We start from the raw sequence: 16,655 nt of genomic DNA, 5'->3' as shown, positions 1-16,655 counted from the left end.
TAAATAACTTGCCAAAATCAGATAATAAATTTTTATTAATTTGGTTTATAAAAAATCATTTTTATTTTTAAAATTTTTATACTATTTTTTAATGCCAGCATAGTTAATACAGCTTCAGGTGTACAATACAAGTGATTTCAATACTTCCATACATCACCTGGTGTTCATCATAACAAGTGCCCTCTGTAATCGCCATCACCTATCTCAACACATCCCTCCTTCCACCTCTTCTCTAGTACCCATCAGCTCACTCCCTATAGTTGAGTCTATTACCCTTTGCTCATTTGTTTTTTAAATTCCACAAGTGAAATCATGGTATATGTCTTCCTCTGACTGCTTATTTTGCTTAGCATTACTCTCTAGTCCATCCATGTCATTTCAAATGACAAGATTTTCATTCTTTTTTTATGGCTGAATATTCCATTGTATACATCTACCACATCTCCTTTACCCATTCATCTATCTATGGACTTGGGCTGCTTCCATAATTTGGCTATTGTAAAAAAAAAAAAAATGCTGCTATAAACATAGGGGTGTATGTAGCCCTCTGAATTAGTGGGTTTTTTTTTTCTTTTTTTATTTCTTGGGTAAATACCCAGGAGTGTGATTACTGGATCATTAGGTAGCTCTAGCTTTAACTTTTTGAGGAACCTCCATACTACTTTCCATAGTAGCTGCACCAATTTGCATTCCTAACAGTTCACAAAGTTTCTTTTTCTCCACATCACTGCCAATACTTGCTGTTCCTGTGTTTTTTATTTTAGCCATTCTGACAGGTATGAGGTGATATCCCATCACATTTTTTATTTGAATTTCCCTGATGATGGGAGATGTTGAGCATCTTTTCATCTGTCTGTTGGCCATCTGGACATCTTCTTTGGAGAAATGTCTGTTCATGTACTCTCATTTTTAAATCAGTTTTTCAGTGTTTCATTGAAAAATCTTATTTATTTATTTATTATTTTTTAGAGAGAGAGAGAGAGAGAGAGCAAGCAGGTGAGGAGGAGCAGAGAGAGAGAATCTCAAGCAGCGTCCATGCATGGAGCCTGACACAGGGCTCAATCTCATGACCACGACCTCAGCTGAAATCAAGAGTCAGATGTTTAACTGACTGAGCCACCCTGGTGCTCTGAAAAATCTAACTGTTAAATTCCCCAGATTTCAATTTCTCAGAAAGCTCAAGAAGATATCAGTAGCAGTGACAAAAGTATTCCTTGAGATTTCAAGAGTTAGTAGTTACACTAGAACACCTCTTACCTGACCACTTCGATTAAGTGAACAACTCCATTCAAATATGTGTTCTCAAACATCTTAACTTGCAGTAAATATGGATCCTACCTATTCTGTAGTTTCATGAGGCCAATCTGATGTTTCTCTTTTTCCCAAGCTAATTCTTTTTCTACTTGTTGAATTTTAAAAGCTGTTTTCCTGCCAATCTCAGCACGAATTTTGGAATCTATATCAAAATCCTGCAAAAAGTAGATTTGTTCATCAAAATGGGTACTTTTATCCATGTGTATTATCAATCTTATTTCATACACAGTTACAGATTAAGTTTTGTACTCAATTTCATGTTGCATTACAATTCTCTCCCAGATATCACAAACTCTCTGTTCTAGAAAAAAAAAATTTTATTTCCACAAAATATGGAGAAAAGTTCTCAGAACTAATACCACAAATAAGGCTATATATTAAAGGATTTTCCCACAATAAAAACAATGAATAACAGAATATTTGGAGAGTGTACAGAGTTAAAAAAAAAATAATAGTAATTCCACCACCCCAAAGCAACTACTGGCACATAGTCAGCTAGGCACAGGATAGACATTCATGGCATGTCTTCCCATATGACCCCACCCAGGAAAGACAGCTAAGTAAGTCCTTGGTGTCTTTTTGAGGTTGCCAAATTTTAGCTGGATGTCCTTCACCAAGGGGGCCATTTCTCCCATAAGGATACTTTACTCTTGAGAAAACATCAGGGCACACATTCAGACTAAATTGTAAGTACTAATTAATCTTTCCAGGGGTGTTTCTGTTTTAAGTAATGATATATATAAAATGTTTAGCCACAGAACTCACCTCATGTGTTCTTTATTTTGAATTATTTTACCCATATTCTAATAAATGTCAATTTTTTTCATAGTAAAATAGATAAATATCTTTTAACCATTATGGGTTGGCCTTTTAATCAGTATGAATTATCCATTATTATTTCACCAAAGCATTTTTCACATGGAATTGGCTAGGTGACTCGAAAATTATAGGTATAGTCAGGATGTAAATTCTGGCTTTTTATTTGATTAGGTTCTTGACACCAGTTCTACTTAGGAAGAAATATACAATGAAAAGAAAAAAACTAGCAGGCAGATGGGGATTTGTAATAAGTCAGAAAAGAAAAAAAAATACAAAATTAGCCTGAACAATTTGTTAATTCTCCCCATAGCTACAACTATACTAAGTCATCTTTTAAAAATTCTGTGGACCTATCAGTTACTATCTTTTACAACAGATCAGGTGATTATAAAAATAGAATCACAGAGAATTAAAATTTATGTGTACCTTTACAGTGGTTGGATATCTTGCCTAGGTACAGTATAGGTTGATAACCAGATTCAAATCTGTATTTTTATCTTACCTTGTTACCACCCCGCCCCCAAAAAGTGAGGTAGCTAAATCTGGAAGTAAACTTTGTGTTATGTAAGGAGGCTCTTCTGTATCCAAACCAAGTTGGGTATCAAATTCTATATTTCAGCTGCTGCCAACATGCTGACCTGATAAGGGGAAGCTTAAAGATGATTTTAAGGAGTCCCTACTTTATCAGCAGAATAGTCTTGATCCAAAAAAAATTGTATGTTAAAAACTAAAGTCAAATTTATTTTAGGCTTACTGTTCGCTTAAACTGCATATGCTTTGGTAATCCTTGATTCATTTCTAGAAGTTTCCAAAATTCATTCCTCAAAGCTTTGAGTTTTTCTCTCTTCCCAGCCTTTATTTCTTCCACTTCTTTCATTAACTTGTCATGTTGTCTTTTTCTTCTAGCATTCTCAATACTGAAAACAGAAATTGAAAAGGATAATGAGATACAGAAACAGCAAAAGAGGAAATGAAGACTCAATAATTTGGAAATTTTTTTGGCTTGGTCAAATTCTATAAAATGCCATTTTGCAACAGCTCAGGGCTAATTAGTGTTTATCAAAAATTTCCATACCTATAGGCTTTGGGATCTTCAATATCTTCTGGAATTGGCTCTGTTTCAATTCCAAACTGTAGAAAGGGGAGAAATGGTTAATCTTTTAAATTGCATATTTCTCTTAAAATATCTAATATGAAGTAAACTGAGTTTTTTCCTCTACCAATTTCTACTATAGGCCTGCAAAGTACTTTTGCAAGAAATAACAAGAGAAAATTAGGAGGAAAACTGCAATTGATTAAACTTATTTGTTTCTGCTTTATTTAAAGAGGTAGGTAGAAAAAAGTCCTGAAAACTAATGAATATGCAAAATATTAATATACTATAATTCTGCTCCAAAATTTGAATTGCTAATATCATGAGTTATTAAGAAAGAATACACACAAACTTTCTAAGTCGTTTGTTTTAAAATTCTGTTTTTTAGCTTATGCCCCTTTATATATGCATAAGTCTCCCTAAATATCTTACATATATACAGGAAGATTTTAAAATATATATTTTTTGAATTAAATTTTTTTTATTATCATTGATAAACAATATTTTTTAAACTTTAAGCATTTCACTTGAGCTTACTAAAAAAAAAAAAAAAAAGACATACAGTGACATATGCAGGAATAATACAGTTCCCCTCCTTGAGAAAGAAAGATGAAATCAGAAATATGAATCTCCTTTTAGTAAGCAAATTAGTTTAAGGGAACTATGAGGTAAATCACTTAAAATTACTTTGCTTATTTGGGTGCTATGTTATAAAATTTAAGGAGGGAGAATTATAATCCAGTGAACCAAATGAAGTCTGAGATTGTTAGCTAATCAGTTCCTAAGAAAATTGAACTTGTTTATTCTCTATTTTTTTTCATAACAGATAGGTCTCTGGTTTGTTGCCATTCCTTATGAAGAAATATGGACTATTTTTTGAAGAAGTTGTATTATTACAGTTCTAGTTTTTAAACATATGAAATGTAAATCTACATATTTTTGTGTAGGATAAGTTTCAGAACTTTATTTTTTTCAAGTAATCTCTATACCCAATGTGGGGCTCAAACTCACAATCCAGGGATGAAGAGTTACATACTCTACTAACTGACTGAACCATCCAGGTACCCCAAAATTTAGAACTTTAGTAAAAGTGAAGTCATAAGACATGACCAGTAGAAGAGACATTGATGGCTAATACATTGTAATTACTGTTAATCACTTATGACATAACTTGATTGAATTTTTCTATTCTTTTGTTTTCCAGAGCCAAGCCCCTTGGTTTTCCATTAGCAGTGTGATCTCCAGGATACCCAACCAACCTTCTCTTGGCCTCAGCTGTTTATAATAAATTTGAGTTAAACAGAGTTGCTACCAACTGTGCCAAAATACAGGACAATTGTTCTCAATCCCAGCTGCACACTGGAGTCATGGGGGCTGAGACCCAGGAAGAAGGCTAGATATTTTATAAAGTACTAATACCTGGCCCTCACTTTCAGATATTCTGATTTAATTGCTCCTGGCTGGGGCTCAGGAATCTGTACTTTTAAGGACTTCCCAGCAGATTCTGAAGTAAGATCCTTAGACCTATGCAGAGCTTAGTACTCTATTTATTCAGTTTTTTCTGATTCTGTCTTCCTAAAAGCAGAGTCCACATCAGGGACATAAAAAATACTGATTAAATTCATATATAAAAGGATGCTATTATACAAATGTGAAATGGGTTTTTTCTGTCCAATATAGATTTCCATAGAAAGAGCTAGCACTAGGTAGAAAGAAAAAGATTCTCTTGTTCTTACACTTTCCCCTTCTGTAATTCTTCTTTCTGAGCGGGAGCTCTTTGGACAATAGTCCATTCTCCTAATTTTGCTTCTATTAATAGAAATGAAAATTTACCTGCTCAAATCTGCCCTACTTTTTTTGTATCTTCTTTTAAAGTTGGTTACCTATTCAATGGAATGCTGGTGTATTCACAGGAATTTTAATTATGGTCTTTTTAATACAATTCCTCTTCTTGAGGAGCAATTGAAATGGTTATTAGTGATTTTTTTTCCAAAGGAACTACTTTGTCATGTGGTAGGGCAAATGGATATAATTTGGGGATCAATCTTCATTACAAATACAATGATACACTCTGCTTAAGAATAGAATAATTTCACTGAATCTTTGGTCCTGATCCATACTGTCATATTCTAATACTAAAAACTACCACTTTTACAACTCCTTTCAAACACACAAATTATGGTATACTTCCCATATATGCCCGTTCATTAAGTGAATAAATAAAAAGCAAAATATATATCTGAAAAAGTTGTACATTTTGAAAACAAAGATATTTAACCCAGAAAGCGATTGATACAGAAAAAATTACTCAGTCTTTTTAAATTGGGGAATTCTATACCTTTAGTGTTATAGGGGAATTCAGTGACTTTAATAACAGAGGCACCAGAAAGTCAAAATTCTAACAAGAATAGACTATAAGGTAAATGAGTTTTCAATTTTTAAAGAAAGTAATTTAGACATCACTACTTTAAAATTAATTTCTTTATCATTGTTACTAGTTACATACCCTAGGAGATGGCACTTCGGCTTTGATGTCTTTCTTTAGCTCAAATTCAGAAAAAATGGTGAAAACAAAGATATTACTATCTGCTCCAGTAGTCACCAAGAAACGGTCATCAAAACTAGTACAGATGCCTTTAATACATCCATAATTATTGTCATGGATATTGAAGTGCCAGTAGTACTCTGTATTAATCAATGAAGGCTTATTTTGACTTAGGATATAGACTCGAATTGCTCCATTTTGCATTCCACAAAACATCATATCTTGGTGAATGCTAGGAAACATAAATTGTTCTTCATATTAATCTGAAAATGTTTAATTTTAAATTAATTGACAAATGGCTAAATTTTATTAACAAAAACGTTATAGACTACATTGTGCCCCCCCCCATTCATATTTTGAAGACCTAGGGAACTATGGCAGCCCTAGCAAACTGTACAAAAGAGTAAAAGGAGAAGAAAAGCCAATTTGAAATTTGGAGCCATTATATTTGATCTTCAAAAGAATGACTGGCATATATGCTTCTCAGTTATTAAATCTCAATCTGTGACTATTTATCACAAATAATATTTGTGATTTATTATTGATAATATATCACAAATAAATCACATTATGATAATAATATCACAAATAAATCACAAATGTAATTATCAACCATTTAAAAATCTCAATTTGTGATTTCTCCAGAATCATAGCAACACTGAACCTTCATTATTTGACCAAGCAGTAGCATACCCCTGAGTAAATCCCTACAAACCTATTGTGTGAAAAACAAATTCTGACAGAATATTTGATAAAGGGACTTGAAATACAGTTTTGGAATTAGCTTTGATTCTATTCATTTATTCAATTTATTTAACTAGAAAGTGTTCGCATACTTCTCCAATTGGACAGATCTTCTAAAATGAACAATATTTATGATGGGCAACAACACAGGCATAAATGGGATCGGTTTTTTTAAGGCTTTCTGAAATTCAGTTCACCTGAAAGTGATAGTTTGGATGGGATTATCCTCTGTATCTTCAAGAAGACGAAAATCAAAAGGTTCATCTTTCTTTTTTGTGATAGCAGTACTCTGGTCATACAAGGGGAACTCACAGTGATATAGAAAACCAGCATCATAGCCACCCTGGAAAAGAGAAAAATAACATGGAAAGTAGTATTTAAATATAAGATACATATGACCACATGAGGATTTTTATATTATTTCAAATTTTAAAACCTAAAATAGAGGTCTTAAAACATCTATTTTGATATGATTTCTATGATTATAGATAAGGTTTTATAAAGTATCTCCACTGTCTATTTATATGCAACTATAACATTATACAATAATAAAACACCTTACAGTAATTTGCTTTCCACTTAGAAGCTATTATAAGAGAGATACCACTTCTGATTACCTACTGAATTCCATTTTATTTCAGGTATTATTTTGAATTTAGTATTCAGTAATAGAGTTGTGTAGGACATGGTGTTCAGAGCTAGTTTTGAGTCTAGTGCATTGCTCTTCTCCCGGAGGCAATGGGCAGTTCTGGAAGTGGCAGCTGAGAGGCTTGGAAGCTCAGCAGAGCAATCTGTTGCCTCACGGGCTTAGGAAGAAGGAAAGAAATCACAGGATCCTCCAAGGAGAAGGAGACACAGTAAACACACCTTACAGTGGGTTTTCCATTGCAACCTTGGAGCACTACACACTACATGTATGAGTCTCAATCACTGAATAGATGAAAGTGATCTAGGATTTTTAGCTGCTTTCCAGGACCAAAAATAAATTTCCAGGAGACAATGCCAACATATCTCAACAAATGCTACAGTTTTTCACATACAAGGTCAATTATTCAATTAAAAAAAAATCAACTAGGCATACTAGCTAAGATTAGACTTGCCTATCTTAAATCAAAGGACAAACAAGATTATGGTGAGACTATAGACTGGTGCAGACACCCTAAAGCCGATATGGGGGTTCCTCAAAAAGTTAAAAATTGAACTACGCTACAGCCCAGAAGTTGCACTACAGGTATTTATCCAAAGGATACAAACATAGTGATTTGAAGGGAAACATGCACTCCAATGTTTATAGCAACAAGGTTCACAATAGCCAAAATATGGAAAAGAGCCCAGATGTCCATGAACAGATGAATGGATAAAGAAGATGTAGTATATATACACATAATGGAATACTACCCAGCCATTTAAAAAATGAAATCTTGCGGGGCGCCTGGGTGGCTCAGTGGATTGAGCCGCTGCCTTCGGCTCAGGTCATGATCTCAGGGTCCTGGGATCGAGCCCTGCATCGGGCTCTCTGCTCAGTGGGGAGCCTGCTTCCCCTTCTCTCTCTGCCTGACTCTCTGCCTACTTGTGATCTCTCTCTCTGTCAAATAAATAAATAAAATATTTTTTTAAAAAATGAAATCTTGCTATTTGCAATGATATGGATGGAACTAGAGAATATAATGCTAAGTGAAATAAGTCAATCAGAGAAAGACAAATACCATATGATTTCACTCATATGTGGAATTTAAGAAACAAAACAGATGAACATAGGGAAAGGGAAGGAAAAGTAAAATAAGATGAAAACAGAAAATGAGGCAAACCTTAAGACTCTTGACTAGAGGAAACAAATTGACAGCTGCTGGAGGGGAGGTGGGGGGATGGTATAACTGGGTGATGGGCATGTAAAGAGCACTGGGTGTTATATGCAACTGAGGAATCACTAAGTTCTACCCCTGAAACTAATAATACACTATATGTTAACAAAATTGAATTTAAATAGATTTTAAAAAGACAAATCAAAGTTATGAGATATTGAGATATTTACAAAATGGACTTCAAATAACCAAGAATAGTATATTTAAAGACTCTGAAGCCAAATGGAAAATTTAAGAAGCCATCTGGAATCTATAAAAAAAAATTAAATGGAAAAAATAAAATTCTAGAACAAATAAAATGACAAATTACAATCAGTAGATGGGCTTGAAAGCAACTAGACACAGCAGACTTAGAAAGCTGGAACAGAGATCAGATAAAGTAGTCAGGCCAAGGCAGGAGAAAGAAAAAAAAAATGGAAAATAACCAAAAAAGGCCAGTGTGTGTGTAAAGTACGTACGGGACATAGTAATAAGGGTTAATATACAGAAAACTGAAATCCCAGCAGAAACAAGTAAAAAGATAGGCAAGACCAATATTACGGTAGATAACGGCTGTGAGTTTTCTAAAACTGAATAAAACTATGTAGGGATTCAAGAAATGGTATGACCACCAGCTAGATAAATACGAAGAAACGACATGCTTTAACACAAAATTTTAAAAGCGAAGAGAAAAAGACATACTAGGTGTCAAAGAAACAATAAAAAGAGATTGTGCTGAGTGAAATAAGCAGAGAGAGTCAATTATCATATGGTTTCACTTATTTGTGGAGCATAAGAAATAACATGGAGGACATAGGGAAGATGGAGAGGAGAAGGGAGTTGAGGGAAATTGGAGGGGGAAATGAACCATGAGAGACTATGGACTCTGAAAAACAATCTGAGGGTTTTGAAGTGGTGGGGGGTGGGAGTTTGCGTGAGCCTGGTGGTGGGTATTATGGAGGACATGTATTGCATGGAACACTGGGTGTGGTACATAAACAATGAATTCTAGTACACTGAAAAAAAATCTAATAAATAAATAATGCAGCTGGTAGAATGGAAGACAAAAGAGGATTAAAAGATATCAAAGTTTGAAAACAAAATTTCCAACAAAAATATAAATTTTTTAAAAAGGCAAAATGGATAAAAGACCTCAATGTGAGACAGGAATCCATCAGAATCTCAGAGGAGAACATAGGCAGTAATCTCTTCGATATCAGCCACAGCAACTTCTTTCAAAATATGTCTCCAAAGGCAAAGGAAACAAAAGTGAAAATGAACTTTTGGGACTTCATCAAAATCAAAAGCTTCTGCACAGCAAAGGAAACAGTCAAGAAAACAAAGAGGCAACCCACAGAATGGGAGAAGATATTTGCAAATGACAGTACAGACAAAAGGTTGATATCCTGGATCTATAAAGAACTCCTCAAACTCAACACACACAAAACAGACAATCATATAAAAAAATGGGCAGAAGATATGAACAGACACTTCTCCAATGAAGACATACAAATGGCTAACAGACACATGAAAAAATGTTCATTATCACTAGCCATCAGGGAGATTCAAATTAAAACTACACTGAGATACCACTTTACACCACTTAAAATGGCCAAAATTAGCAAGACAGGAAACAACATGTGTTGGAGGGGATGTGGAGAAAGGGGAACCCTCTTCCACTGTTGGTGGGAATGCAAGTTGGTACAGCCTCTTTGGAGAACAGTGTGGAGATTCCTCAAAAAATTAAAAATAGAACTTCCCTATGACCCTGCCATTGCACTCCTGGGTATTTACCCCAAAGATACAGATGTAGTGAAAAGAAGGGTCACCTGTACCCCAAGGTTTATAGCAGCAATGGCCACGGTCGCCAAACTGTGGAAAGAACCAAGATGCCCTTCAACGGACGAATGGATAAGGAAGATGCAGTCCATATACACTATGGAGTATTATGCCTCCATCAGAAAGGACAAATACCCAACTTTTGTAGCAACATGGACGGGACTGGAAGAGATTATGCTGAGTGAAATAAGTCAAGCAGAGAGAGTCAATTATCATATGGTTTCACTTATTTGTGGAGCATAACAAATAGCATGGAGGACATAGGGAGATAGAGAGGAGAAGGGAGTTGGGGGAAATTGGAAGGGGAGGTGAGCCATGAGAGACTATGGACTCTGAAAAACAGTCTGAGGGGTTTGAAGCGGCGGGGGTGGGAGATTGGGGTACCAGGTGGTGGGTATTATAGAGGGCACAGATTGCATGGAGCACTGGGTGTGGTGAAAAAATAATGAATACTGTTATGCTGAAAATAAAAAATAAATTTTTTTTAAAAAGGCAAAATGAGGACACTTTAAAAACCCTCCAAAACCCCCAAAACAGAGAATTTGTCACTAGCAGACCTACATTAAATATATAATATGTATTATATATTTAAAGCAGAAGATGCAATTACAAATATATAGAAAGGAATTAACAGCAAGAAAAAGGATAAACCAAAGTGATATCAACAATATAATAGTAAAATACCTTTTGGGGATACAAATATATATAAAGAGAGAGAGAGAAAAAATATAGGACAATAGGGAGGGAGAGGATACATGGCATTAAAGTGCTCTAAGATCTTTTTTCTCTGAAATTAGAAAAATAAATTTATATCAAATTATATGAATTTAAAGGTGCATATTATCTTCAGGATCACCTCTAAAAGGAGGACTGGAAGGGAAGGAAAGAGAGGTTAAGGAAAAATTTTAAGTACTAGAGCATGTTTATAAGATAAGAATTTAGTGACCAGAAGGAAGTGGAGGACACAGGAGACTGGGTGGCTTACTGCAGGAATAAACTATTGGAGGAAGGGAGAGGGGTGGGATCAAAAGGCTTCAGGAAGAGCGTCCTTGGACAGTTGCAGCAGACCATCATCAACTGGAACAACAGGCAACAACAGGCAGGGCAGACAAAACTTGTATGGATCCTCATAGGGTGTCAGATCTATTTAAGACAAGTCAAGGAAGGGGCACCTGGGTGGCTCAGTGGGTTAAAGCCTCTGCCTTCGGCTCAGGTCATGATCCCGGGGTCCTGGGATTGAGCCCCGCATCGGGCTCTCTGCTCAGCAGGGAGCCTGCTTCCTTTCCTCTCTCTCTCTCTCCCTGCCTCTCTGCCTACCTGTGATTTCTGTCTGTCAAAATAAATAAAATCTTTAAAAAAAATAAAGCCAAGGAAAATTTGATTTTCTCAGTGAAATGTGAGAGAAGGTTATCTTAGAAGGCAAGGGAGGGTGTAGCATGTCTGAGGGGAGGAAGAATTATACCAGTAATTCAGCCAAGTGGCAGAGCCAACAGGGCTCGGTGGGAGAATGGGCCTGCAGCATGAGCATGGACTTGAGAACTGCAGTCACAACCTCACAGGGAGACCGGTCTTCTACACAGTCTATATGGTTGCAGGAATGGAGCTGGCAAATACTTGCATCAAGCAGAATCAGCGGCGCTACCTCTGTCAACTGTACCTTAATCTTGCATGCTGGTGGAGCTTAATGGTTAAAAGCATGGACTCTAGGCCCAAACTGCCTGAGTCCAGACCCTGGTTCCACCTCTCGTTAGTTATATGACCTTGGATAAGTGACATAACCTCTCCCTGCCTTGGTTTCTTCTTATGCAACATGCAAATTATAAGAGGATTTATTTTATAGGGTGGTTAGTAAATCACTTAGAAGGGTACTCTGTACAGAATAAATAGGTTTCCGTATTCCACAAATAAAAATACCAGATACCCAGTTAAATATGAATTTCAGGTAACAAATACACCTAGGGCAAGTATGTCTCATATAATATTTATTGGGCAATCCTAAGAATAAGCAGTGAATGTGTTTATTATATAATAATTTTTGCATGTGTTTCAAGGATACTAGAATGCTATTACATTGTATTACTATTACATTGTATTACAGTTGTTTCTGTGCCTCTCTCCTCCTGATATGAAGGAATTTCCTGAGGGCAGGAAACATGCCTTATTTATCCCTATGCCCTTGAACCCCACACAATAGTAGTCATCAACCATTATTTCATAAAGATGGACAAAGCATCACTACTTTCTATCCTTTTTGCTGCTTGCCTCCCTAGAAGTTGCTAACAAAGATGTAGGTCTAGGAAAAACTGAACACAGGGAGAAGTTAATGCTCATTACTCCTTGTAGTAACAATCCTTGGCTACTCAGTGTTCTGGCCTGGCCAAAGACGGGGATAGGTTGTGCATAAATGGTAATCTCTCACTTACAGATATACCTCAGAGATAAGAGAGGTTCAATTCCAGACCACCTCAATAAAGCTACTATTGCAATAAAGTGAGTCAAATGATTTTTTGTTTCCCAGTGCATATGAAAGTTATGTTTACAATATACCATAGTCTATTAAGTATGTAATAGCATTATGTCTAAGAAAAAATGTACATACCTTAATTTAAAAATACTTTATTGCCCAAAACTTCTAACTGTAATCTGAGCATTGGGCAGGTCTTAATCTTCTTGCTGATGGAGGGTCTCACCTCAACATTGATGGCTGCTGACTGATCAGGGTGGTGGTTGCTGAAGGCTGGGTGGCCACAGCCATATTTCTTAAAATAAGGCAATAATGAAGTTTGCTGCATCAACTGACTTTTCCTTTCATGAATTTCTTCGTTGCATGCAATGTTGTTAGTTAACATTTTACTCAGGGTAGAACTTCTTTCAAAATTGGAGTCAATCCTCTCAAGCCTTGCTGCAGCTTATCAAATAGGTTTATGTGATATTCTAAATCCTTTGGTTGCCATTTCAACCATCTTCATGGCATCTTCACAAGGAGTAGATGACATCTCAAGAAACCATTTTTTTTTTACCCATCCATAAGAAGCAACTCCTCATCTGTTACCATTTTTATCATGGGATTGCAGCCAATCCAGTCCCATCTTCAGGGTCCATTTGTAATTCTAGTTCTCTTGCTATTTCTACCATAACTGCAGTTTCTCCCTCCACTCAAGTCCCGAACCCCTCAGAGTCATCTGTGAGAGTTGGAATCAACTTCTTCCAAGAAATCCTGTTAATGTTGATATTTTAACCTCTTCCCATGAATCTAGAATGGTGAATCCTTTCCAGAAGTTTTTCCATTGACTTTGCCCAGATCCGTTAGAGGAATTGCAATCTATGGCACCCATAGCCTTACAAAGTGTATTTCTTAGATAATAAGACTTGAAAGTTTAAATTACTCCCTGATACACAGGCTGCAAAATGGATGTTGCACTATCAGGCATAAAAACAACATTAATCTCACTGTATGTCTCCATCAGAGTTCTTGGGTGACCAGATGCATTGTCAATGAGCAGTAATATTTTGAAAGAATCTTTTTTTCTGAGGAGTAGGTCTCAACAGTGAGCTTAAAATATCCAGTAACCATGTTGTAAACAGATGCGCTGTCATCTAGCTTTGTTGTTCCATTTATAGAGCACTGGCAACATAGACTTAATGTAATTCCCAAGGTCCAGGATTTTCAGAATGGTAAATGAGCACTGGCTTCAACTTAAGTCACCAGCTGCATTAGCCTCTGACAAGAAAAACAACCTATTCTTTGAAGCCAGGCATTGACTTCTCTCTGAAAGTCCTAAATGGCATTTTCTTCCACAATGAGACTGGTTCATCTACACTGAAAATCCTTTCTCAGGGCCCCTGGGTGGCTGAGTCGATTAAGTGTCTACCTTAGGTTCAGCTTGTGATCTCAGGGTCCTGGGATTGAGCCCCATGTCAGGCTCCCTGCTCAGTGGGAAGTCTGCTTCTCCCTCTCCCTCTGCTGCTCTCCCTGCTCATTTTCTCACTCTCTATCTCTCAAGTAAATAAATTAAAAAAAATTTTTTTTAAGTCCCTTGTTCAGCGTAGATATCTTTATGAATTACCTTAGCCAGATCTTTTGGAGAACTTGCTACAGCTTCTACATTAGCACTTGCTACTTTGCCTTACACTTCTGTGTTATGGAGAAGGCTTCTTTCCTTCTTTTCTGAAACATCATGAACCAAACTCTGCTAAATTCCAACTTTTCTTCTATAGCTTCCTCACCTCTCTCAGCCTTCAGAGAATTAGAGATTTAGGGCCCTGCTCTAGATTAGGCTTTGGCTTAAGGGAATGTTATGGCTGGTTTGATCTTCTATCCAGACCACTGAGAATTTCTCCATATTGGCAATAAGCCTGTTTTTCTTTCTTAGTATTCATGTGTTCACTGGACTAGTACTTTTAATTTCCTTCAAGAACTTTTTGTTTGCATTCACAAGTTGGCCAACTGTTTAGCACAAGAGGTCTAGTTTTTGGCCTATCTTGGCTTTTGACCTGCCTTCCTCACTGAGCTTAATCATTCTAGCTTTTGATTTAAAGTGAGAAGCGTGTGACTCTTGCTTTGACTTGAACAATTAGAAGCCATTGTAAGGTTGTTAACTGGCCTGATTTCAATATTATTATATCTCAGAGAATAGGAAAGCCCAAGAAGAGTGAGAGAGGCAGGGGAATGGCTGGTTAGTGGAGCAGTCAAAACACACACCATATTTATCATTAAGTTTGTGGTCTAATATGGATGTGGCTCATGACTCCCCCCAACAACTACAATAGCAACAAAGATCAATGACCACAGATCATAACAACAAAGAATAATAATGAGAAAGTTTGAAATACTGCAAGAATTACAAAATGTGACACAGAAACATGATGTGAGCCAATGTTTTGGGGAAAATGATACCAATAAACTTCCTCAACAGAGGATTGCCACAAACCAATTGGTGACAATCAAAGTATCTGTGAAGTGCAATAAAATAGGGTATGCCTGTATACTTTTTTGTCAATTATTACTTTTTTTGGTGAATGGAGATGAAATTTGTGACAAATTTATAATGAAGGAACTCTTGCTTTGCAATTGATCAATATGATAGGAGTAGAAAATGTATAATTAAAGGATATAGTTGTCATGATATTGTGACAATTCATGGTGTCTCTCTCCCTGATATCCATTTTTCTCTTTTTCTTTACTAGCCCAATCCCAATTTTGTTCAGAGTGGCAATGTGACCACCTAAAAACAGCCATCTTCCCAGACTTCCACGTGGCCACACAGCACAGCTGCAAATAACAAAATGCAAGCAAAAGTTTACAGGATAGTGTGCCCATTATTTTCAAAATGTCACTTAGTTGCACAATTTAAAAGGCCGTAGAATCAACTGGAAGAATCCTTAGTGCTTTGCCCTTCTATCTTTAATTCTTCTCCCCTTTGACCTTCTGGAACACGTATGATTGTTATAGATGATAGCATAATAAGCAGACATAAAAGAGATATCAAAATGTTATAAAAACTGTAACTCACATTCATTCACCAGAATTCACACCTTTAATGGTAGTTAATAAATGGCCTCACCATAAGTTAGAAAGTAACAGTGTGCTGGAAAATCATGATCATGAACTATATTTGATTAGAGCTGAGATAAAATTTATGTATTACATTGTTACTCACCAAAGAAACCCAGAACTTCCCTGGCTCAGAGTAAAATCCACAGAGGATGTGACAGGGAGTTGATGGAATAAAGATTTCAGGTAATGGCTCCTCTTCCTCTTCCTCCTCCTCCTCCTGCTCTACTTGGAGTTCCTTTTCTCCATCTTCTCCCATCTCTGCTGCTAGCTGCTTCCTCCTTTCTTCCTTCTCCTTCTTCTTCAAATCCCTTAATGCCTTTCTCTTTTCTATTTCTATTAATCGCTTTTGCAAGAGACATTAAGATAGAAAAACAACTGTAAATCATTCATTTATAGTAAGGGGATGACAAAATGAAAAACAGATTAGGGTTCTAGAAAAACTCACAGCTCTGATGTAAAATAATGTCATTTAAAAATAATCATCAAAAAAAAACTATCAATTTGGGGATATATTTCATCATTAACATTTTTAAATCATTTCTGCATTAACCCCTTCAATCTTAAGTTTACAGAAATTATTTTCTCATTTTTTTTTCCTAACAGAAGAGCTAAATACAGTTTCTTCCAGTCTATCACCATCAACCCATGAATTAGGTAGATCAAAATAAGCCCTGAGAAAAGTTGTTCCTATTTTTAGTAATACTCTTAGACCCCTTGGATCTTTCAGACCTTTCAAAAGCCACCTAACACTGGCATCCCTACCTCCCATCTTTTCCCTCTTTATTTCTTTTTTATCCCTCATAATTATCCAATTTATATGATCTCATCACATCAATCCCCTCCTCAAAATCACACGGTGGGAGGGGTGACTGAACAGCCTCTTCCCAACAAAAGAATGGAGAC

At 36.1% G+C, this 16,655-nt stretch overlaps 1 protein-coding gene across 6 annotated transcripts in view; it reads right to left on the bottom strand.

Moving 5' to 3' along the window:
• Positions 1–16,655, bottom strand: part of CFAP44 (cilia and flagella associated protein 44) — a 157,066-nt gene that overhangs the window by 87,234 nt on the left and 53,177 nt on the right. For all 6 annotated transcript variants that reach the window (XR_004286991.1, XR_004287006.1, XM_032348695.1 and 3 more), the window contains 6 exons: positions 15,856–16,095; positions 6,713–6,858; positions 5,733–6,003; positions 3,209–3,264; positions 2,888–3,050; positions 1,339–1,469 (listed from right to left, as the gene is read on the bottom strand). Coding sequence is in view for 4 of the 6 variants with exons in the window: in XM_032348695.1 (XP_032204586.1) it covers positions 1,339–1,469; positions 2,888–3,050; positions 3,209–3,264; positions 5,733–6,003; positions 6,713–6,858; positions 15,856–16,095 (1,007 nt within the window). In the remaining 2 variants the exon portion in view is untranslated. The remainder of the gene's footprint in view (positions 1–1,338; positions 1,470–2,887; positions 3,051–3,208; positions 3,265–5,732; positions 6,004–6,712; positions 6,859–15,855; positions 16,096–16,655) is intronic.

Source organism: Mustela erminea, chromosome 1, assembly GCF_009829155.1.
Source record: "Mustela erminea isolate mMusErm1 chromosome 1, mMusErm1.Pri, whole genome shotgun sequence".
Taxonomy (NCBI): Eukaryota; Metazoa; Chordata; class Mammalia; order Carnivora; family Mustelidae; genus Mustela; species Mustela erminea.
This window is presented reverse-complemented; position numbering and strand designations above follow the sequence as displayed.